Source organism: Macrobrachium nipponense, chromosome 38 (assembly GCF_015104395.2).
Source record: "Macrobrachium nipponense isolate FS-2020 chromosome 38, ASM1510439v2, whole genome shotgun sequence".
NCBI classification, from domain to species: Eukaryota; Metazoa; Arthropoda; class Malacostraca; order Decapoda; family Palaemonidae; genus Macrobrachium; species Macrobrachium nipponense.
This window is the reverse complement of record NC_061098.1, coordinates 7,944,978-7,969,148: the sequence shown is the minus strand read 5'-3', so window position 1 is coordinate 7,969,148 and position 24,171 is coordinate 7,944,978. Positions and strand designations below refer to the sequence as shown.

General features: G+C 42.1%; 1 protein-coding gene across 1 annotated transcript in view; it reads left to right on the top strand.

Moving 5' to 3' along the window:
- The window catches only part of LOC135209518 (synaptojanin-1-like), a gene marked incomplete at its 3' end in the record, with an annotated part of 90,185 nt that extends 67,751 nt beyond the window's left edge, over positions 1–22,434 (top strand). Inside the window, 5 exon segments of the mRNA XM_064242172.1 lie at positions 12,623–12,789; positions 14,233–14,247; positions 16,313–16,498; positions 16,879–17,038; positions 22,238–22,434. Of these exon segments, the coding sequence (XP_064098242.1) occupies positions 12,623–12,789; positions 14,233–14,247; positions 16,313–16,498; positions 16,879–17,038; positions 22,238–22,434 (725 nt within the window).
- Between the last annotated feature and the right edge of the window lie 1,737 nt (positions 22,435–24,171).

Sequence of the window (24,171 nt, the reverse complement as noted above, 5' to 3'; positions counted from 1 at the left end):
AAAAGGAAGTTTCAAATGGACTGTGGTACCCTTTGGACTAACAAAGACAGCTCCTTATATTTTCAAAGATAATGTACACGGTGATCAAGTATATTAGAAACTACATACAACATCTTAATATTCAACTATCTTGATGACATTCTCATATTAGCAAAAGATTATTTAAAATGTAAAAATCACATTCAGTTAGTCATTAGGATATTGTCAGACTTAGGATGGAATATCTCTTTTTAAAAATCTACAATTGAAACGGCTCAAAGAATTGAATTTTTAGGAGTGCATTACAATATGATTAAGAAAACTATGAATCCCATTCAGAAAAACATAGAGAAGTGTATCAAATTGGCCAAAGCTTTCTCCAACTCTGTTAAATCTGACCTTCACTCCTATCAGATGTTAATTGGAGCCTTAAATTTCAGTGCTCCTATACAAGCTGGGTGGGGAAGATTCCATCTTAAATATCTCCACAGATACCACAGTTATTTTAATTCAGGGTACAAAATCATTCCACACTCCTTCAAAAAAATACCTAAAGCCATGGGAACTTAGACAAATGTACAGAGAGGTTAACATTCCAAAACCACAAATAGATGCAGAACTTTTCACAGATGCTTCCAACCAGGGTTGGGGAGGAGCATTAGTAATAGCGGGTAAAATACTCTCAATAAATGGAACTTGGACACATGAAGAATCCTCCCTTCACATTAATGTAAGAGAGTTATTAGCGTGCTTCTATTCTATGGAACACTTCACTACAAGGTTATACAACAAAGTAGTCTTAATTCATGTAGATTCAAAGGTTACAAATTGTTGGCTAAGGAAGCAGGGTAGTATCAGAAACAAGGTAGCTCATGAACTTGTCAGGAAAATACTAAGTAACATGAAGGATCATAACATACAGATAAATTCCAGATGGATCAGGGGAGTAAGTAACACCATTGCAGACTCACTTTCCAGAGACCTGGGTTCAATCCACACAGAAACTTGCCTCAGTGACAGTCTATTCTCCTTAATCTGCACCGACTTCAATTTCAACCCGGAAATAGATCTGTTCTCAAATGGCTTCAATACTAAGTGCAAAAAGTTTTGTTCATCTCTTCCAAACCAAAAGCCATCAGCAATAATGCACTTACGATTAGCTGGAAAGGACCAACACCTCTCTATGCCTTTCCACCAGGATTCTTTACTACACAAAGTAGCTTTTAAAATCTATAAAGAATGCAATAATAACATGCTTTTCTGTACCATATCGCAGGGACAGAACCATGGATTCCATTAGTGAGGTCAGTTTCGAAGCAGCACAAACTATATTACTGTGAAGATAGAAGACTACCAGATAGTTCTCAAGGACTGTATCTCACCCTCAGCAAAGCTCCAATCAACTTTGATCGCCTTCAAAATTTAAAGGACCAGCTCCCAAATGTCTTTCCTCCTGAGGTTTGCACCAAAATTGCTATCAGCTTGAGGGCGGACAGCTCCATGCAACAAGTGATGGAAAACCTGTATAACCATTTTTAAAAGGTTTCATTTCATAAGGAAGTATGGGAAGCGGACAACAAATTATCCCCCTGTTAGACCCCAATTAATTTTATTTTCAATCACCTTATAGAAACCAAAGGGGGACTGGCTTACAATACCCTGAAGAGCTACAGAGCACGCTTTAGGTCCTATATTGTCAGGTATATTTCCCAGGTTACTGTCTTGCAGAAGACAAATATGTCAAAGAAATGATATCGGGGGTGAATAGAAGGAAGCCGAGCAAACACTCACCAGTTCCCTGGCTGGGATCTAGACACAGTAATTTCGTTTCTCAACACCACAAGAGATAACTCTACCTTACTACTGACACAGAAACCTTATTTCTAGTAGCCTTAGCTTGCCCTTTAAGAGCAAATCAATTTAACAATCTCTGCATTTCCAGGAGCACCTTCAGAACACATTGTCCTACGGAACCACCCTTCCTTCATGGCCAAAAACCAAAGAACAACTACACACCAATAGAGATCAGCTTTAGAAAGCTTCCTAACAGACCAAAAATATGTCCAGTCAACAACTTGAACTTCTATTTGGAATACACAAACAAAGTCTGTAGGGAAAGGAAACAAACATAGACAGGAAGACCACATATGGCTAGATGAACACTTTCAAGATAATGTCTTTACAAAAAATGAGACAACTTTTTATGGGAGTGCATTTTCAGAGCCGACCCAAATGCAACTAAACAGTCAACTAATTTCCACTCTATAAGGGGTCAAGCTTCATCAAGACTGCGATACAATGGTGTATCTTTACAAGAAAAATCATGTCCAGAATGAATTTGGAGAAGCGGACTCTGTCTTCAGCTCTTACTATGTCCCTCCTCGGCTTACAGGGTGCTTTCGATGCTGTGGTCGCTGGACTTCATCTTCAAGCCCTGAAGCATCGGCCTAGCTACCACTGGTGAGTCCGGAAGGTTTGAAAGCCTCCCCTCTCCAGAACTGTAAGTTTACTTGTGAACGAAGGTTCTGGAGTGGGAGGTGAGACCTTCCGGACTCAAGGTCTGGGTCACCCTCCAACCCTTCCCCCGGGAGCCGAGGAGACCATGTACCTAGGAGAGGATATTCTAACAAACTTCATAATCCAACAGAGTAGGTTATATATACAAGAATACATACATACAATCACTATTATTCCAGAGAAAACAAACTAACTACAATCTTTCATTATTAATTTCAACCGAAACAGCACAAGAAGATTGACCTTACTAGTAAAAAGACCTTTGTGTTCAACAAATTTGCACCTTCACAGTAATTTCTTCATAACTTGAACAGCCTAAGGTAAGCTCAACCACTTCTGTGTTATTTTTTGTGCTTTAACAACTTCAAAAATGTGACTACTTTTGCCGAGGCAACCCGCTCGTCTCTGATAGCTCCGCCCAAGGGGGCATGGTTTAGCGCTCGCGCCGCCTCTTGGGGGGGTTTCAGGGGGAGTGTGTAAGCTACCACTGGTGAGTCCGGAAGGTCTCACCTCCCACTCCAGAACCTTCGTTCACAAGTAAACTTACAGATTCCTTCTCTCGATTCAGCTGGAAGACGTAGGTTGCATTCATTGCCTACCTTCGTCTTCAACGTCACATAGTGTTGTTTCTCCTTAAGCTGAGATTCAACGTCTATGAGATTTTCTTGCCATCAGGGACCTCGGTCTTTTGAAGGCAATTGACTTTCGCCTTTTGAGCTTATGCATTAAGAGAATCATCGCCGCGCCGTCCGGCATCGGTGACTAACAAATATTTTATTTGTTTGGTCTCTCAGCATAACTCTTTAAAGGGCGAAGGTCACGTGACTTACCCGGATGCTTGGACAACTTGCCTCTACTGATTCCGAACCAGTCAGTTGGCAGCTGTCAGAGCGCCCGAGTCAGTTACGAACTATGCTGTGGACTTAGTTCGGTTGTTCCAGAGCAATCATTACTTCGTCTTAATAGCTTGTCAGTATGAGTACTGTACATAACCAAAGTCGAGAAGAGGGATAGGTCATACGACTATCCCTTCTTTTCGTCTTAGGTAACTGCATGACTTCTCTTGAGAAGTCAAGCACAAGGGATGGGGATTTGTGACGCTCGATTTCGTACCGATCTTCGTAGCGAAGACTCAGAACCCTTCGGTAACTGACGATTGGTTCGAGTCCTTCACAATACCCTCCCTAATGGACTTCACCGCCTCCGATACGAAGGCTATGCTGCTTTGTCCTGTGAAGGCGCGACGGAGCTGTCTGAAGAAACTCGACACCCAGGCCATGATGTGGACGCCTCTTCATCATTCTCTCGCGTTCCGCAAGAACTTCTCCGTGGCGCAGTAATGAAGGCAGGCGCCTGGTCCAACCGGACCGCATGCACCTCCTTCTACCTTCGGGATATTGCCCACAGTTCCTTGGATCTTTTTCCTTGGGAACCGTGGTGGTTGCTCAACACGTTGTGTAGTTACCCAGACCCTCGCAGGCTGAACAGCATCGAGTCCCTGGTGTGACCGTAAGAATGGATGAGGTGAATATGAGAGTGTGACTGGCTCCTCTTCCCATCTTTTTCTTCCCTCTACCTCTGGGTAGAGGGTACGGTCGTCACCCTGCTGGGTAAGGACGAGATGCAGGTGAGCTACTCAATAGAGCACCATCCTATCCCTTTCAGTAGGGATAGGAGTAAATATCCACCACTTCCTCCAAAAGGGGGAGGAGTGGAGGCCAATTTGAGACAAACCATCATTTTATGATTGTCTCTTGCAAACAGGAACAAGTTCTTGCTTGCTGGTACGAAGAGATACGCTTGCCTCTCTCTTAGTACTTGGCCCAGAGGTCTGACCATTGATTCTGCGGTGCACACCCCGATCAATCGGACAGAGGTTTGGATCCCTCCCTTGCTCTTACGACCAGGGAGGCACTCCAGGGTTGGACGAACACCAGTCTGTTCACCAAAAAGACTCAGATTCCTCCCACCAAGAAGTGAGTCTTCCTATTGTTAAAGGGACCGAGGGTTTGTATTACGTATCGGAACAAATGACAATTTGTCGAAAATTGCATTTTTCCTAACTATACAAAACCTGAGGTCCTTACATATAGTCCCACCTCATGCCACCCCTCACTCTGCAACTTTTTGCATGGGCCTTAAAGCAAAGTGATTTTCTTCACCTCTCGGCGCGCGTGGGCGCACGCACCATCGGACAAGCAGTTAACTACCGTTCTCCCCTTGTTCGAAGCTTACGACCGTCCCAGCTGCCGCTAGTTACCTTCCTATTGTTAAAGGACCTCAGGTTGTATAGTTAGGAAAAATGCAATTTTCGACAAATTGTCATTTTTCCTAACTATACAAACCTGAGGTCCTTTTACACATAGTCCCACCTCATGCCACCCCTCACTCTGCAGTTTTTGCTTGGGCCAAAAGCAAAAGTGATTTGTTTACCTCCCAGTCGCGCGCGCGCGCCTGTCGGACAAGCAGTTAACTACCGAACCCCTTGTTCGAAAGCTTACGACCTATCCAGCTGCCGCTAGTACCTTCCTATTGTAAAAGGACCTCAGGTTTGTATAGTTAGGAAAAATGCAATTTTGGACAAATTGTCATTTTGTTCCGATACGTAATACAAACCCTCGGTCCTTTAACAATAGGAAGGTAACTAGCGGCAGCTGGGACGGTCGTAAGCTTCGAACAAGGGGAGAACGGTAGTTAACTGCTTGTCCGATCGTGCGCGCGCCCGCGCGCCCGAGAGGTGAAGAATCACTTTTGCTTTCGGCCGCGGGTGTGAAGGACGTGTTTCGTCATCGCTCTCTGCCCGCAGTTCATCGTCGTATGCTTTGTTTTTATATTGTGTTTTCTACTAATGGTTTGTTTGACTTGAAAATGAAACTGTAAGTACACTGTTTTCATTTTCATTACTTAATTATGAATCAACATGGAGCTATCGCCGTAGATGCGGCGATTTCCGCTCTTTTCATGAAATTGACTTGAATTATGTCTCGGTGCCGAGGGCGGGCGCACTCGCGCCGAGTCATGTATTTTGGGCGAAAGTGTGTAATTGAAAGATGTAAGTACTCTTTTCATTATATTTTTGCCCTGTGCGTTCGTTGCCGAGAGCGTGATTGCGCTCGGCACGAGCCTCTTATTTGTATGAATAGAATGCAATGAAAGTGGATTCGCAATGCAGTATTCTTTTCATTTTCATTTATTAATTGCATCAAATTTAATTTTGGATCAATTTCCGCTCTTACCCGGGAATTAATCCTTACGATTTATTTATGTGAAAGTGAAAATCGCAAGTGCAGTATTCTGTTTCATTTTCATATTTTATGATAGCATCATATTATTATGGATCAAGTTTCCGCTCTTACCCGGGAATTGATCTTTCCCCCTTTAAGTTCTATGAAGTGAATCGCAAGTGCAGTATTCTGTTTCATTTTCATATTACTTTTCACTGCTGTGCGGGGTAGGGAAGCGAAGGTCTCCGCAGGAAGTCGTCGGAAAGCTCTCCCTCGACTCCCTTGGTATCCGATTCTTCTTCTTCTTTCCTGCCCCCCGCTCAGCTTTTTCGTTGTATTTTGTATTTGGGTCTTCCTTGCGTTCGGGGTGGGGTGGGGGCCATGTCTCCCCCCCCCCCCCCGTGCGTGAGGGAACCCCTCTTACTAATCTGTCTGTGCTACCGCAGGTGCTACATCCGTGGGAGACGACCTTGGACAGGTATGGGCCACTGCGGCTGCAGGGCGTGCCTAGCATCCACGATCTGCTGCAGCGTCTAGCGAGGTCTGGGGCGGTGACCTTGGAGCGGTCTCCACTACAACCTTCACGGCCGCTTATGCTGCTTCCCCCCGCTGGTTTACACTCCCCATGCTGTGTCGGTGACGCCGTCTGCCGCTACTAGGGCCAGTCGCCGCCGTACCGAGGAGGGGTATGCCGCCGCCGCCTGTGTTTTCTTCGTGTTGCCTGCCCCAGACTTCCGCTGTCCCAGCAGCTCGCCCCTGGTCCGGCCGCCAGTAACCAGGTTCCCGCTGGCTGCCGATGATTCTACGAGGCGATGGCTGGGCCTTCTATACCTGTCGCTGATGTGGTTCCCGCTACTGGCTTGGCTGTCCCTTCTGTGTTTACCGCTGCCGCTGTTCCTGCCGCTCCTGAGCTGGTTGCTGTTCCTGTCGCTCCTGGTTCCTGCACCTGTCCATGCTGGTCCTGCCCATGGTGTGTCTTCCCCAGTCCCAGGTCCTTCCGGACAGGTGCAGTCGGGCCGCGTTGCTTCGGCAATAGGCCCGACTCCGGCCTGGATGGAGGACCTGACGACTGTCCTGCGTGAGCTGACGAAGAAGAGGAAGGTGTCATCTTCGTCTTCATCTGCTGCTGCCTCTTCCCCTTCGACTTCTAAGGCCCATAAGCCGAAGAAGAAGAAGGCTGCCTCCCCCCCCTAAGAAGTCTCCTTCGGGAACTTCTAAGGGCCCGTCCCACCTCGGTGGGACGGGGGGTCCTTCTGCTGGTCCTCCTGCTCCTTCGGGAGCGGGGCCCGTCTCCCCTTCCGTAAGGAAGAGATAGACGGGGACCAGAGGAGTATCGGTTAGCACTGGTACTTCCTCGCCTGGTGCTAGTGGCGATGCCGCTACGCCAGGTTCCGGCTCGGTCTCTCGTCGCGAGGGAGATCCCGAGTGTACGCTCTCCCTCGGGAGACCGTGCAGCCAAAGTTTCGGCGCCAGAGTTCGCTCGGCGCCAAGACCGCGGCACGGAGCAGAAGGCTGGCGAGAACCTCTCAGGTGACTCTCGCCAGGCCAGCGGCCGCTCTTGCAGCGACCAGCTGGTAACTGGGGTTTTCCCCCTAAGAAGACTCCTTCGAGAACTTCGAAGGGCTCGTCTCACTCCAGTGTGACGGGGGGGGTTCTTCTGCTGGTCCTCCTGTTCCTTCGGGAATGGGGCCCGTCTCCTCTTCTGAGAAGAAGAAGAAGACGGGGACCAAGGGTGTGCTGGCTACCGCTGGTACACCCTCGCCTGGTCTTAGCAGCTCTGCTGCTAAGCCAGGTACCGGCTCGGTTTCTCGTCCGCGAGAAGTTCCGAGTGTACGGTCCTCTTCGGGTGGACCGTGCAGCCAAAATTAAGACGCCTGAGTTCGCTCAGCGTCATGACCGAGGCACGGAGCAGAAGACTGTCGAGAGCCGCTCAGGTGACTCTCGCCAGGCCAACGGCCGCTCTCGTAGCGACCAGCCGGTACCTCGGGTGGACGTGACGGTCTCTGACTGACCACGGGTTGAGGCTGGGAAGAGGTCCCCCAGGTCCCCTCGACCGACGGTACCAGCCTCGGCTGGTACCAGCGGTTTGACGTGCCGCGAGGACGCTCACCGGTCTCACCGCGAAAGTGAGCTCTGCAGGTCACCTGACCGCCGCTCCCACAGGGACCGGGCGGATACGGTAACCAGCAGCAGCTCGTCTGACGCACGGGACCGGGGTCGACGTGCTCAGTCGAGCCGCTCGCCACAGGTGAGCGGCATGGCCAGGCCTGCAGATCGATCCCCACCGCGGGTTGGTGATCGGCTGCAGCCCCCCACGTACGCTGGTCCTGCCAGCGAGCCGGGGGGGGAGCGTCAGGTCTGTCTCTCCACTACCTTCAACTTCCTCGGGGCACGCCGGGAAGAGTGAGGTAGCTAGGAGTGATTGTGAGAGGTTTGCCGCTCACGATCCCGTCACGACGCCGCACGTGCCAAGTATGGTCTTAGGACCAGCCAGGACGTACGCGCAAGTGATTGGAGGGAACCGTCAGGGATCTGTTGCTGGTCCTTCTTCTGAAGGAGGAGGGTCTTGGGAGCTGCTCTTGTTGGAGGGACTGGGCGGTCCTACTCCTCAAGACGCTGTAACTTCCGAGATTCAGAGTAACTTTGCCCAGGTTATTGCACTGATTCGTCAGCACAACGACCTGGGGGAAGGATCGCCGCTCCCACCAGCAGAGCCCATGTCTCTGCTCGAGTCGTTTTGGGGCCCGAGAGGGAACCCAAACCGACGGTGGGTTTGCCGCGATCGGAGCTTGCCGATTCTGTCTTGAACCAGTCTCTCTCGTCTCCGGACAAGAAGGCTCTCTCAGTTCTGGCCGGTCGATCAAGCTACTTCCACCTCCTCTACTGCGACAGCGGCGTTTCTACGTGTCTTCGGACACCGTATTTAAATACTCCTTCGGTCCTCCTGAGAGGTTTCGACCTCGACGAGGACTGGAATGAGTCGGAGGACGGTATCGGCTCTCTCCTGTCAGGTGTCGATCAGCCCCACCCGGAACGACGTTCCACAGTGGCGGCAGACCCTTACCTACAGTGAGAGTTCGTAACCCTCCTTGGGAAAACGTTTTTTCCTGACGATACGTTTTCCCAGACTCTGAGAGGCCATCGCCGCGGCGATGGGCTGCTCCTACTCTTCTCCAACTGCTAGTTCCACTGGGAAGGCGAGCGAGTATCCAATTCCTCCCCCATTCCCTCTCTCCTTACGGCTACGAGGGAAAAGGGAGGGATCCTACAGAGATTTCTCTGTAGGATCCCACGTTGGGGACTGCGCTACCGGGGGGACCTTCGGGTCCTACCTGACGTAAGCCCCGGTCGTTGAGGAGGGATCCTGCCCCATTCTCGATTTCTACGGGAATCGAGAGGACCACCAGCCGATGTCGTTTGACGAATTCGGTGGGGGCTTCGCAGACTGCTTAGAATTCTACGGAATTTCTAGCGCATTCAGAGTGTTCGAGTTTTTTACGATCTCCAAACACTTAGGCGAGACCACGGTCCAAAGTGAGCGAGACGAGAATCCCCGATATGTTACACGATAATCGGGAACCTCGCCTATGCTCGAATTCCTGGAATTTATAGCATTAGGAAGAAGACTGCTGCTGAAAGAAGACTATCTCACAGTAGGCGACCAACCTGGAATAGAGAAGAACGGAGGGAAATGGGAAATCCAGTTTGGCTTGAACTATCGTCTTAGTATTCTGTTCACCATTGAAGCTTTCCTTCGAGGAAGACTTCTTCACTTCTTTTCTTTGAATAGAGATCGAAGGTGGTCGATCTCCAATCCTTAGTTTTGTTTTCTTGAAGGAAAGAATTTAGGATGGAGATCGTTGTTCAGAATCCTACAAATATACTACGTATATTAACCTCGCGACATGATTCTGCTAAGCAGTTGAATTGTCCGAGGGGTAGGCGCATATCCTAGTTACTCTACGGATTGCGACTTAGACGAGTATTCTAATTGAACTACAACTCAGGGTTGCCTGCAACCTCCCAGGAGTTTCCAGTTTCAATTTTATATACTTATGGTGTGGTCACAACAACACCATTTAAGCTTTTATATTTACCGAAATTCGTTTCGCATAAATATAATTGCTCGAGCATATCTTTTTATGCTCGGTGGTTCTAGCCGAACCCATTCCTTCGTGGAAAGGATTACTTGGCAACTCAGGATGATGAGTCAGCGACAGCTACTGCGTATCGAATTGCCCGAGGCATTTCAGTACCAGCTGCCGCTTCGAGATGCACGGTTGGCTATGTCTTTCTCACCTGCTTTGATTGAATACCAACCGTATCTCTGCCCAACAATCACGGACTTAAGTCTCTGATTAACGGGGATTCTCGCATACATGAATGACCATCTACTGCTGTGACGCTAGTATTCATCGTCTTCGGTATTGCGAGAATTTTAAACAGAGATATCTATTCGACTCTCATCTTTCTGTTTACCGCACGGTAACAGAATTCTGTAATAGTCTCTTGCTGCATCGTATCTCGATAATGCGAATGATTTTTGCGGAATCTGAGTTTGTCCTCAAAATATCTTGTATTCGGAGGTGTGCAATTGTTCAATGTTCACCCCGGATTAGCAGATGTATTGAAAGACATCGCCTACTCCCACACCTGCCAGCTCTACTTCCAAACGTTCAGCCCATGAGAAGCAGTTCTTCAGGCGGCTCTCCCCTGTGTTTCATTACTGAAGAACGCCCCGCTTTCATTGCACACCGGACAACAATGAAATGGCGGTTAGCGTTTTCAGTCATTTGTAAGCACAGGTTTAGAATCTTGAGATTCCTTCTCTCGATTCAGCTGGAAGACGTAGGTTGCATTCATTGCCTACCTTCGTCTTCAACGTCACATAGTGTTGTTTCTCCTTAAGCTGAGATTCAACGTCTATGAGATTTTCTTGCCATCAGGGACCTCGGTCTTTTGAAGGCAATTGACTTTCGTCTTTTGAGCTTATGCATTAAGAGAATCATCACCGCGCCGTCCGGCATCGGTGACTAACAAATATATTATTTGTTTGGTCTCTCAGCATAACTCTTTAAAGGGCGAAGGTCACGTGACTTACCCGGATGCTTGGACAACTTGCCGATTCCGAAACAGTCAGTCGGCAGCTGTCAGAGCGCCCGAGTCAGTTACGAACTATGCTGTGGACTTAGTTCGGTTGTTCCAGAGCAATCATTACTTCGCCTTAATAGCTTGTCAGTATGAGTACTGTACATAACCAAAGTCGAGAAGAGGGATAGGTCATACGACTATTCCCTTCTTTTCGTCTTGGGTAACTGCATGACTTCTCTTGAGAAGTCAAGCACAAAGGGATGGGGATTTGTGACGCTCGATTTCGTACCGATCTTCGTAGCGAAGACTCAGAACCCTTCGGTAACTGACGATTGGTTCGAGTCCTTCACAATACCCTCCCTAATGGACTTCGCCTCCGATACGAAGGCTATGCTGCTTTGTCCTGTGAAGGCGCGACGGAGCTGTCTGAAGAAACTCGACACCCAGGATGAGTGTGGACGCCTCTTCATCATTCTCTCGCGTTCCGCAAGAACTTCTCCGTGGCGCAGGTAGTGAAGGCAGGGGCCTGGTCCAACCGGACCGCATGCACCTCCTTCTACCTTCGGGATATTGCCCACAGTTCCTTGGATCTTTTTCCTTGGGAACCGTGGTGGTTGCTCAACACGTTGTGTAGTTAACCCAGACCCTCGCAGGCTGAACAGCATCGAGTCCTGGTGTGACCGTAAGAATGGATGAGTGAATGAGAGTGTGACTGGCTCCTCTTCCCATCTTTTTCTTCCCTCTACCTCTGGGTAGAGGGACACGGTCGTCACCCTGCTGGGTAAGGACGAGATGCAGGTGTGGAGCTACTCAATAGAGCACCATCCTATCCCTTTCCCTTTCAGTAGGGATAGGAGTAAATATCCACCACTTCCTCCAACAAGGGGGAGGAAGTGGATGCCAACTTGAGACAAACCCATCATTTTATGATTGTCTCTTGCAAACAGGAACAAGTTCTTGCTTGCTGGTACGAAGAGATACGCTTGCCTCTCTCTTAGTACTTGGCCCAGAGGTCTGACCATTGATCCTGCGGTGCACACCCCGATCAATCGGACAGAGGTTTGGATCCCTCCCTTGCTCCTACGACCAGGGAGGCACTCCAGGGTTGGACGAACACCAGTCTGTTCACCAAAAAGACTCAGATTCCTCCCACCAAGAAGTGAGTCTTCCTATTGTTAAAGGACCGAGGGTTTGTATTACACATCGGAACAAATGACAATTTGTCGAAAATTGCATTTTTCCTAACTATACAAACCTGAGGTCCTTTACATATAGTCCCACCTCATGCCACCCCTCACTCTGCAACTTTTTGCATGGGCCTAAAGCAAAAGTGATTCTTCACCTCTCGCGCGCGCACGATCGGACAAGCAGTTAACTACCGTTCTCCCCTTGTTCGAAGCTTACGACCGTCCCAGCTGCCGCTAGTTACCTTCCTATTGTTAAAGGACCTCAGGTTTGTATAGTTAGGAAAAATGCAATTTTCGACAAATTGTCATATTTACATTTTAAAATAGTCTTCATAACTATTATTTTAATGTAATGTGTTTTAGTCATTAAATTCTTACTATGACTATTCTCTCAGTGTATCATCTAAGATAAAATTAATTCTTGAAGTCTTTACACTTCTGACTAGGAGGAAATATATTCTACTTATTATATTAGTTTTACCTGAACATATCAGCTTACATGTTTTGAATTTCCACACCTTCCCTTTTGGTCAAAAACTGTACATATTTCAGCCAAGGTAGGACTAAACTGAAAGTCTAGTATTTTCATGTATATTATTTCTAGTTATTGTATTAATGTTGCAGGTAAAATAATTCATTATGGTAGAGCCGAATTGAAACAGAGTGACCATCGTCCAGTGTTAGCAGTGATTGATGTAGAGGGATGCACAGTTCTTGACAGCAAACTTACAAGTACATATGAGTCTGTAGTGGCATCATTAGGACCATCTGATTGCACTGTAGTTGTTCAGGTATGTAATACATCTGTGTCAAGACCTGTTCTGTAAAGCTGAAGTCCATTGGTGGGGATAAAATAATTGCCTTTCTTTCATTTTGGTTAACCATGCTATAAGCATGATAGGATTGATGTATGTTAATACTATTAGTTAATTGGAGTAATGATGGGTAAGTTTTAAATAGAGGTAATTTTAGTTTATAATGACAGGAGACCCCATTTTCAACATGGTTGAATAATGAAGGCTTACATTTGGTTTTTTAAACTACTTCCTTTCAGTACGTTCTTCTTAAGTTGGAATTGTACTTCCTTTCAGTACATTCTTCCTAAGTGAGAATTGCATTCAATTTCTCTTGTATATCAAATGGTAGGCAATAATAAGGTTATTTGTAGCATCTTTTTTACTTATGTTGTTTCCTTTGTCTCTTCCTGCTAAGATAGTAACTTTAAACTTTTTCTTGATGTAGTTTTTGCCCCTCAGTTAATAATGAATCCTTTGGCCAGTCCTATAGGAGTTGCGATATTGTCTTTGTGAGATAGCTTCGCTACCTCAAAACTCATATTATTTGAGAGAGAGAGAAAGAAAAAAAATGTTTCTTGATCTCTTATTTGCTGCCAGTATAAGTACCAGGGGTTAGGAATACAAGTGCTCATTTCCTAAGGCAGATGACATCCTAGTGGAGCTTTGCAGACTCTATCATGGTAGGAAACACCTCTTAAAAAGATGTATGAATGCTTCTCCCAATAGTAATGCTGCTGATGCTTTTCCAGTCCTGTAGGATAATGTTAAATAAGAGCAGTAGAAATATTTCAGTTCTTTATGGTAAAAAATAACCAGATATATTGGGACATGCTTGGAGCCTCATACCTTGTGGTCATGTTGCTAAATTCAGAAGGAAATAAAATATTTGTAATTAATGTTCCTAGGTCATCATTTCCATGCTAAAAGTAAGGCTCCGTATGACTGCTTGAATTCTCCAGTATATCTCAAAAGTCAATCTCTTTCATCTTTTCAGTTACCAGTATTTGTAGCAATTAAGTATCGGAACCATCACCCTCTTGTGGGGTATCAAACTGCAGTTGGTTCTGTAATTTGGATGTCTAGATAAACATCTAAAATAGTCCATTTTTTTTATCCATCTGTTAGAGTACATAGAGGACTAACATGATTATTTTTTATGAATAGTATTTGTTTGATTTGGGATCCCCTTTAGTCCCAAAATGTCATACTTTGTTTACAACCTTAACTTTACTCTGATGACATTACCTTAACAATTAATGTAATTTATACTAGGTCTCATGTAATGCTAAATGCTAAATATTTGTATGGCTCTTCATGTGGGAGTCATCATAATTATTTGTATGGCTTTTCTTGTGGGAGTTATCAGTTATGAATGTTAGTTTTGGTGTAGTTACTTAATGGTAATATTATTCATAAATAAATGTGTTTCTTATTTAGCCGCCAGAAAAGGAGGTAATCATTTCATTTTATCCAGAATAGGGAGAGTATTAGATGCATGTTTCTTATCTAACTTGTCTATATTTTGCATTTGAGAAATGTTACAAACTTTCAGTGCATAACATTAGCATTGTCTCCTTAGCATAGTACTTTAATGACTGTGAGGATGAGCATGCATAGAAGTACATAATTTTCTATTTTTTAGCTTTTTTAGAATAGGCAAATTGCAGTTTTGTTAGATTCCCTGTTCTGGGATTTTGTTAAAGGATAAGCACAGTGTACCAATTACCTTAGGTACGTAGCATTTTAGGGTTCTTGTAAATCAGAAATATAGTTGTCTAACATATTTTAGAATGATATTTTTGCTTTTATTTACATTCAATCCTCTTTAGTCTGCAACAAGAAAGCATATTTGTGGCTTCTGTCAGCATTAGATCATGTCATGACTAAATGAAATAAAGCAAGTCACAAGGCTTATGAACAAGACATGAATTCCTATATGTTAGAAATTATGTCAGGGACCACTTCTCAGTTATTGACTTGGTTATGTTACTAAAGACCAAATTAGTAACCTAAGCAAAGATTGGCATTGTTGAAGTTTTTTGAGAATTTTGCTTTTTTATATTACCTTAATTTCTTATGTCCAGTTTAAAGTGGTCTTGCATAAAATTTCAAACAAGCTTCTATATAAAATTTTATACAGAGTACAGTATTCTGGTTAGACATTGTTCAAGAATTTTATTTGAGAGATTAATGCAGATTAGTTTGTATTGTCCAGTTTGAAGAGAACTTTTTAATGTAACATTTAATATACCAGTAAGTTAAAATAATGCAAAGGTCTTTCTAATTCCACTGCAGCTTCATTATCCAAGCCAAGCTAACATTCCACAGGTCTTATCAGGTTTTAATTAATATTTTGCCATTGATTCAAGGAATACACTTTTTATGCATAGATTCCTTTCGTGTATTCATAAGCCTTATACTGTACCTTGCTGTATTCATAAATCATTACATTTGATGTTTTTTTTTTAGCATATCCCACTGTTACTAGTATCTTAAGATTGTATTATGCAAACAATGATGTATATATGTACACACAGAAATACACTGGCATCTCAACTTCTTGGATTTCATTATATATACTAGATGCATTGCAGAGTCCAGCAAAAAAAAAAAATTAGTGTACTTTTGTATGTGTGATTATTTATTCTTGTGTAAAAAAAAAAAACACTACAGTTTGCAATATTACTTTTAAAAAGTAATTTTTGTAAATGTGAAAGTGCCACTCTTCATTCATCTGGCAATTACATGCTCTGAAATTCTGAGATGTTTGCTTAAATGAAGTGTATTTGCATGCATACATGTACGTACTGTATCTCTATTTCAGAATTAGAAATCATACTAGCAATCATCATTAATCACTTGTAGTAAAACAGCTCCTTACATGAATTTTAAAAATGTTTTGTTAATTTGTGCTCACACAAAGATGTGTTGAGGTGCCATATCATCACACTCCAGTACCTAAGTTGCTTACTCCAAGTGCTGCAACACTGTGCAACATTTGTCTTGCCAGTAATGTTGGTGTTGATGTACATAATTTTAAGGGCGATTGTAATGCTATTTTTTCAGCAGTTAATTATGTGTGTGTAATTCTTGTCTTAATTTATTTTCACATTTCTTGTATGTTCATTACTCATTGCTTGATTTTCACCTCATCTGTACATTACTCATTGCTTTATTTTTCACTCATCACTTAATAGGCCTTGTATTATATGAAGCTAGTGTGAAAGTTTGTTCCATATGAATGTGAACTTATGTAGAATAATAATTAAATAAGGACAACTTAGCTTTCCGATGATGGTGTTAAAATTATTCTTGAAAATAATAAATGGGAAATACTACCGTTCAATTTTGTTGTGCTAATTAGTGTTAAAAATAATTAAATATAATTTTTTATGTTCAAAGGTCTGTAATGTATGTAAAATTAATTTGCATAAATACATACACTATTGTATGGGTTTTAATAATTTGTCATCATGATAGTGTGCACATGAATTTTACGGAAAATTTTTATTTCAAGGTACAAAATCTACCTGCTGGAGCTGATACGGATGAAGTGTTTGATGATGAGACTTTGGAGGCAGTTCAAGAAGCAATGGGCACAGTGGGCTCTGTCGTTTTGGTTCGCTTTGTTGACAATAAAGTGTGGTTTACTTTTAGTGACTCTCAGACAGCTTTAAAGGCAGTGGCACGGAGCCCATTAAAGGTATTTTTCAAATATATTCTGGAAACTTTAAATATTTTGCTTTTTCTTAATGTTTATTGACTTCTCCTTTTCTTACAAGGAGGATAGTTGATCGTCAAGTACAACACTTTCTTACTGTTAAAAATAACTTTTAAGTAGGTTCTGTTTTTCTTCACTAAGACCTATGGGAGTGTAGGTGCAAGCACTAACCTACCCGATTTATTTTTTTCCATACAAGTAAATAGGTTTGTCTATGGTCCAGTGTAATTCATGAATGGACAGTTAGTGTATGTAATGGATTTGTAATTTACAAAATCAACCAAAGTTTTTTTCCAAGAAGTCCTGTTTATTATACATGCTTCTGTTACTGTATACTGTTTGCTTATGGTATTTCATTCCAGATTGGGAAACATGAGCTTGCAGTGAAGCTAAAGACAGAAGCCTGGAGAGAACAGTTAGAAGAAGAACTGGCACTGTGTGGGGATACAACTGTACCCCTTACTGATGAAGTCTTGAATATTAATGAGAGTGAGGAATCATTTAGCATTAGAAACATTGCAGGTAATGTATCCAGCTTTGTAAGTTATGCTGTCAATCTGCATGCTTTATTTTGCATAAATAAAGATTTGATTTAAATCAGCAGTACAGTAGTATTTGAAATTACTTTTATCTTTTAAGATTCTTCAGACCTTGTCAGAATTGAGAAGTCCTCGTGTGAGTAACTTGTTTTTCAATATTGTCTGTAGTTACAGTTTTTCTGTATTGATCCTTATTATTAACACCAGTAGGTTATGAAGTACTCCTCAGTCAAGCATTGACATTTGAGATTTGACTGATTTCTTAACCCTTAAACGCCGAAGCAGTAAAAAAAAAAATGCCCATTGTTTCAGAGTGAGCGCGGAAGCGGAAAATTTTTTTTTTTCAAAAAATCACAGTGCGCTTAGTTTTCAAGATTAAGAGTTCATTTTTGGCTCCTTTTTTTGTCATTGCCTGAAGTTTAGTATGCAACCATCAGAAATGAAAAAAATTATCATTATCATATATAAATAATGCGATATATGATAGCGAAAAAACGAAATTTCATATATAATTGTATTATAATCGCGCTGTGCACAAAACGGTTAAAGGTAACAAGTTACTTTTTTTTTCGTTGTAATTTACACTAAACTGCGATCATTTTGGTATATAACACATTGTAAAACGATAAAAGCAACACAGAGAAAATATTATCACAAAATAATGCATGAATTCGTAACGCGCGGACGTAAACAAATATATTCACCAAAAAAAATCACCATAAAATCTACATATTGTCCTAGAGACTTCCAATTTCTTTCAAAATGAAGAAAAATGATTGAATATTAATATACTGTAAGAATATTAGCTTACAAATGCAGTTTTTGACCATATCTGACGAGTTAAAGTTGACCGAATGTCGAATTTTTTTATATATATTTTTTTATATGCAATTATTTCGGAAATAAGAAAAGCTACAACCTTCAAATATTTTTCATTTTATTCTACATAAAATTGCGCACATTTTCATATATAGAACTCTATGAAATGCCTAATATGAAACGGAGCAAATATTCCGAGAATGGGACTTACGCATTTCGGAGATTTGTGGCGGGGAATCCGCGCGCGGAGGGAAGGAAAGTTTTTTTTAAAAATTCACCATAAATTTAAATATTGTGCTAGAGACTTCAAATTTGTTTCACGATGAAGATAAATGACTGAATATTACTAGACTGTAAGAGTTTTAGCTTACAATTGCGTTTTTCGACCATTTCGGTAGAGTCAAATTTGACCGAACGTGGGTTTTTTTCTATTTATCGTGATTTATATGCAAATATTTCAAAAATGAGAAAAGCTACAACCTTCAACTATTTTTTGTTGTATTATACATGAAATTGCGCACATTTTCATATATAAAACTTTATGTAACGGCTAATTTAAAATGGTGCAAACATTACCACAATCGCACGTATGATTTTTTCGGAAGAGTTACCGCGCGGACGTAAAGAAAATGTTATTTTTTTCATAAATTCACCATAAATCGAAATATTGTGCTAGAGACTTCCAATTTGTTGCAAAATGAAGGTAAATGCTTGAATATTACTAGAATATAATCGTTATTAGCTTACAATTGCGTTTTTCGACCATTTCGGTAGAGTCAAAGTTGACCGAAGGTTGAAAATTTGTCACTTATCATTTTTTATATGAAAATATTTCAAAATTGATAAAAGCTACAACCATGGGTTGTTTTTAGTTGTATTGTGCATGAAATTTCGCACATTTTCATATACAGTAGACCCTTGACTCACGAACACAATCCGTTCCTAGACCTTGGTCGTGTTCCAAATTGTTCGTGACTCGGAGCTAATTTCCCCATAAGGTTTAATGGGAATAATATTAATTGGTTCTCGACCCCTACGAACCAATATATATTATGTATATTTTGCCTTATTTTACACAGATAATGTAAAAGTCAGTGTAAAAAACCTTAATATATATAATAATATAATTTAAAATGGTAAACTAACACTATAAAAACGTTTGTAAAGTGAACACTTACTATGACTGGCGAGACTTCTGGCTTGACGGACAAGAGAAGAGGAGGGTGGTGGGTGGGGAGGAGGTTATTGTGCGGAAGGAGACCCTCCCCCATCCAGGTCGGGGAGATCTCGTTCCGGAGATTCAACTCTTCTAGGTTTTTTTGGTGAACGTTTAATCACAAACTTATCCAATGTCTGTTGCCTTTTCCTTCCTTGCATAACTTTTCTTCTGAAATGGCTCATTAAATTTTCATTGAGCATATTCACGATCCTGTTCGTAACAATTTTGTCCGGATGATACAATTCAAGGAAGCACTGGACATCATTCCACTTTTCCAATGCGGCTTTTATCACATCACTGCTGACATCTGTAACTTCCTCCCCAGCCTCCTCTTCGTCAGTTGATTGCTCCCGAGCAAGTTGCTCCTGCTGCTCTTTGTGGAGTTGAACAAGTTCGTCCGCAGTCAAATCTTCTGAATGTTCAGCGACCAATTCTTCAAACATCTTCGTCGTTGACTTGTAGACCCATACTGTTGCCCATGGACACAATTTCTTGCACAATCTCTGCATCGAAGCCCTCAAAGTCACGGACAGTTACGCACTTGGGGCCAAAAGTTTCCGGCCACGCAGAATTTAATGTGCGGTACGTAACTTCAGTCCATGCGTTATCAATGAGGGTTATGCAGTGAAAAACATTAAAGTGCTTCTTCCAAAATTCTTTTAAGGTTAATTTTGTCTCTTCAGTTACACGGAAGCATCTGGAGAAGAGCGCCTTCGTATATAATTTCTTAAAATTGCTAATGACTTGTTGGTCCATGGGCTGGAGAACAGAGGTCGTGTTGGGTGGAAGGAACTTGAACTGAATGAAGTCATGTTCACTGCAGTCAGCCAAGTACGAAGGGTGTGCCGGGGCATTATCCATGATCAGAAGGCACCGCAGGGGTAGCTTGTTCTCTGTTAGGTACTGACTCACGGTCGGCGCAAACACTTCATCAATCCACTCCATAAACAAGTTCCGTGTCACCCATGCTTTTGTATTGGCCCTCCACATTACAGGCAGTCTGGCCTTATTTACGTTGTGCTGCTTAAAGGCACGCGGGTTATTTGAATGGTAGACAAGTAGCGGCTTTAGTTTCAAGTCGCCACTTGCGTTTGAGCATAACAAAAGCGTAAGCCTATCCTTCATTGGCTTGTGGCCTGGGAGCGCCTTCTCTTCTTGGGTGATAAATGTCCTGTTGGGCATCTTCTTCCAGAAGAGGCCCGTTTCATCACAATTGAAAATCTGTTGAGCGACGTATCCTTCGGCCTCCACGAACTCGGCAAACTCAGTCACGAATGCCTCAGCAGCAGCCTTGTCTGCGCTAGCAGCCTCACCATGCCTAATACAGGAGTGAATTCCAGTTCTTTTCTTGAAGTTATCAAACCACCCTTTACTAGCCTTAAAATCATCTGGCGTGGCACTAGTAGAAGGAGTTTCCTTCAGCAAACTCTGATACACTTGCCGAGCTTTCTCGCAGATGATCGGCTCGTTTACACTATCACCTGCCATCTGTTTCTCATGTACCCACTTCAAAATTATTTTTTCTGCCTCTTCGAGGGTTTGCGATCTCATCTTGGTTAGTACTGTCACTCCTTCGCAAACATTTGCTTCTTTAATGGCATCCTTGTTTTTCAAAATTGTCGAAATTGTCGACTTGGCCATCTTGTACTCACTTGCGATATCGGTCACGCGAACACCACGTTCAAACTTTTCTATAATTTCTTTCTTTATTTCAATGGTTATCTTCCTCTGCACCCTCTTCTCACCATCACTCTTCCATTTCTTACTTTCACCACCACTCTTCACTTTCTTAGGGCCCATTATGAAGAAAATCACAAGTTTTAGCGCAAAAAATGCTAAGCGAATTGACGAACGTCTTGTACACAATGAGATGAGACAAAGAGCGATGCGTGGGTGACGCCGTGCGTGGGCGGCTGGAGGATGGCTGTTCCCATGGCAACTCAAACGCTCTCACGTGTGCTGGGCGATTTCGCGCATTTTTCAAATGTTTGTGTCTAACAAATTAGTTTGTGAAACAAAGTGAATTGTTATTTTCCAGAAATTTCCAGCATTTTTCAAATGTTCATGTCCTCAAAATTAGTTCAATGACCCAAAAAACAGAATTTTTATTTTCCGCATTTTTTTTGTTCGTATCTCAAAGTTAGTTCGTAGGTCAAGGGTGAAATGAAATTTTACCTATAATTTTGGTCGGGGATCGAGTTGTACGTGGGTCAATTGCGTTCGTGAGGTCAAGGGCTACTGTATAAAACTTTTATGTAACGGCTAATTTAAAATGGTGCAAACATTACCACAATCGCATGTATAATTTTTTTCGGAAGAGTTACCGCGCAGACGTAAGGAAAAAGTTTTTTCATAAATTCACCATAAATCGAAATATTGTGCTAGAGACTTCCAATTAGTTGCAAAATTAAGGTAAATGATTGAATATTACTAAAATATAAGATTTTTAGCTTACAATTGCGTTTTTCGACCATTTCGGTAGAGTCAAAGTTGACCGAAGGTTGAAATTTTGGCACTTATCGTTATTTATATGAAAATATCTCAAAACTGATGAAAGCTACAATCATGAGTATTTTTTTGTTGTATTCTACATAAAAATGCGCACATTTTCATATATAATACTCCATGTAACGGATAATTTAAAATGGTAAAAAAATTATGTCAAAGTGACGAAATAATTTCCGAGATGTGTCACAGATACTTTTTAGTGCGGCAAGAAAGAAATTCGCGCTTGCGCGCCTGCGTAACGATTGTAAACAAAACAACACCTTGATCCGTGAACTCCCAGCATCCCCCAAGGCGCGTGATTCAAGAGTTTTCGGCTGGTAGGCCTAAAAGTATTTTTCCGCGAATTTTTAAAAAAACTTTTGTATGTCGACGTAAAATACGTCCAGTCGGCGTTTAAGGGTTAATAGCTGTCAGAGGAACCTTGTAGTGTATACAACTAACAATTCTTTGTAGTATTATAATTATCATAAAACTTTCTCGGTTATTTTGTTCTTTTCATTGTTCTTATCTCTGACCTTGATGAAAACCAAAATCATATACATCTTTTTCTTCTAATTAAACTACAAAGAAAGTGTTTGCACTTCACTAGCATTTTACGCTTACTTACTGTAATGCTGATAATCTTTCCAATTGAAGGTGCTCTCGAGAAATTATACCAGTCAGAATCTGGACACGAGGATGATGGAGTTGAAGAAGTTATAGAACAGCAGCGTGCCCCAGCTCAACCAACAAGACCCCCGCCTCCACGCCCTACTCCATCCAGACCACCTCCTCCACGTCCTACTCCCCCAGGGTCTCCAGCTACTGCCCGAACTCAACCGCAGAGACCAAAGGTATTTATTCATTAGCTTAGGGGGTCGGCTGGAACCCTTATATATGGGGGTATAGGGCAAAAAATGCAGTCATGACAAAATTCATGGAGCTTCATATGGCAATTGAGAAGACGTATACGAAATATTTTGTCAAAATTCCTCTTACTTTCGTAGTTACAGGGTAATTAGTTAATGTAACTCAATAAGCCTAAAACATTGATCCGTACAAGAAAATGCAATATTACTTCCATTATCGTAAATTTTGATAATTATTGTCTCAGAAATTTGGAGAAATGGCACCTGTTGACATTCCCCGAGTCGAGAAGGGAGACTTCAGTTCAGTCAGCTACCAAGTCCAAGTTCAGTGTGAGCACAAATGTCAAGTAGTCTACACGTTCGAGTTTTACCTCTGACATTCGCTTGCTTTTACTTATGTTTATGTATGTTTCGGCAAGAATTTCATCATGCCAATGAGGAAAAGACAAGGAAAACATCTCGCTAACATACAGACGAAGAAAAATCGCTCAAGTATTATTACAGAATATCATAATATACACGTAGTTAGTGAAGAGAGAGGGGAGGGTTGTGTAGTAACGCCCCCGTCTTGCCTGACAGCACACGTCACACTGTGCCCAAGGCTACGATCTTTGAGCAAAGAGATCTCCATTTATAAATAACATAGTTTTGGTTTTTTAATACCCAAAATGGAAAAATTCATAATACGTAATCATGATTTATTAAATTGTCCTTGTAAAAAGAGAGTACACCTTCGAGTTTCACCTCTGACATTATCTTGCATTTTCATACATTCAACTTACCTGTCAGATATATACATAGCTATCGACTCCGTTGTCAGCTATGTATATATCTGCCAGGTAAGTATGTATGAAAGTTTATTGTATCATAACAATATCATTTACGTTTGTTTATCTTTGTTTCGGCAAGAATTCATCATGCCAAAGAGGAAAATACAAGGAAAACATCTAGCTATCATACAGAAGAAGAAAATTTGCTGTAATAAGCCGAGTTAGTGAAGGGGAGAGAGAGTTGCGTAGGAAGGAGTGCCCCATCTTGCCTCAAGCAGTGCCCCAGGCTACGATATATGAGCGAAGGGATCACCATTTATGATTAAATTATGATAAATGAAATAGTTTTGGTTTATTAATACACAAAAAAGAAATATACATTCATAATATTATTTTTTATTAACATTGTCTTTTATAGAAATACGAAGGAAAACAAAATTTGAACGCCTGTATCTCAAAACTATACTTATTGACCTTCAAAATCTATCTTCTCACTTAGTTTTAAAGCTATAACATTGGAATTTGGTATATAACTTGGAATGACATTATAGAACAATCAAATGGAGCCCTTTTTTTCCAATTTGTGTTTAGTCTTTTTTTTTTTTTATAAATTTTTTCCTCCTGATTTATAGGGTTTATTTTTTTTACCCTATTGAAAAATTCATATCTAGCAAAAAAATTACTTTTAGAAAAAAAAACTCCTCATTTGATTGGAGGTCTACATTAGGTCTATATATGGTAATAATCCTAGGTCTTAATATTAAATATCAAGGGAGGAGATAGAATTTGAAAAATGGTTATTTTCGGGATAAATCGCCCTGGCGTCACAAAACCGAAGGTCAGAGGCGAAAATCATATGCGGTTTGGAGATGTCCCAAGTCACCTTATTAAGTGGTATAAATATCAAAATCCTGTCCTTAAAAAATGGCATTAGCCGGCCGGCCCTCTTAAA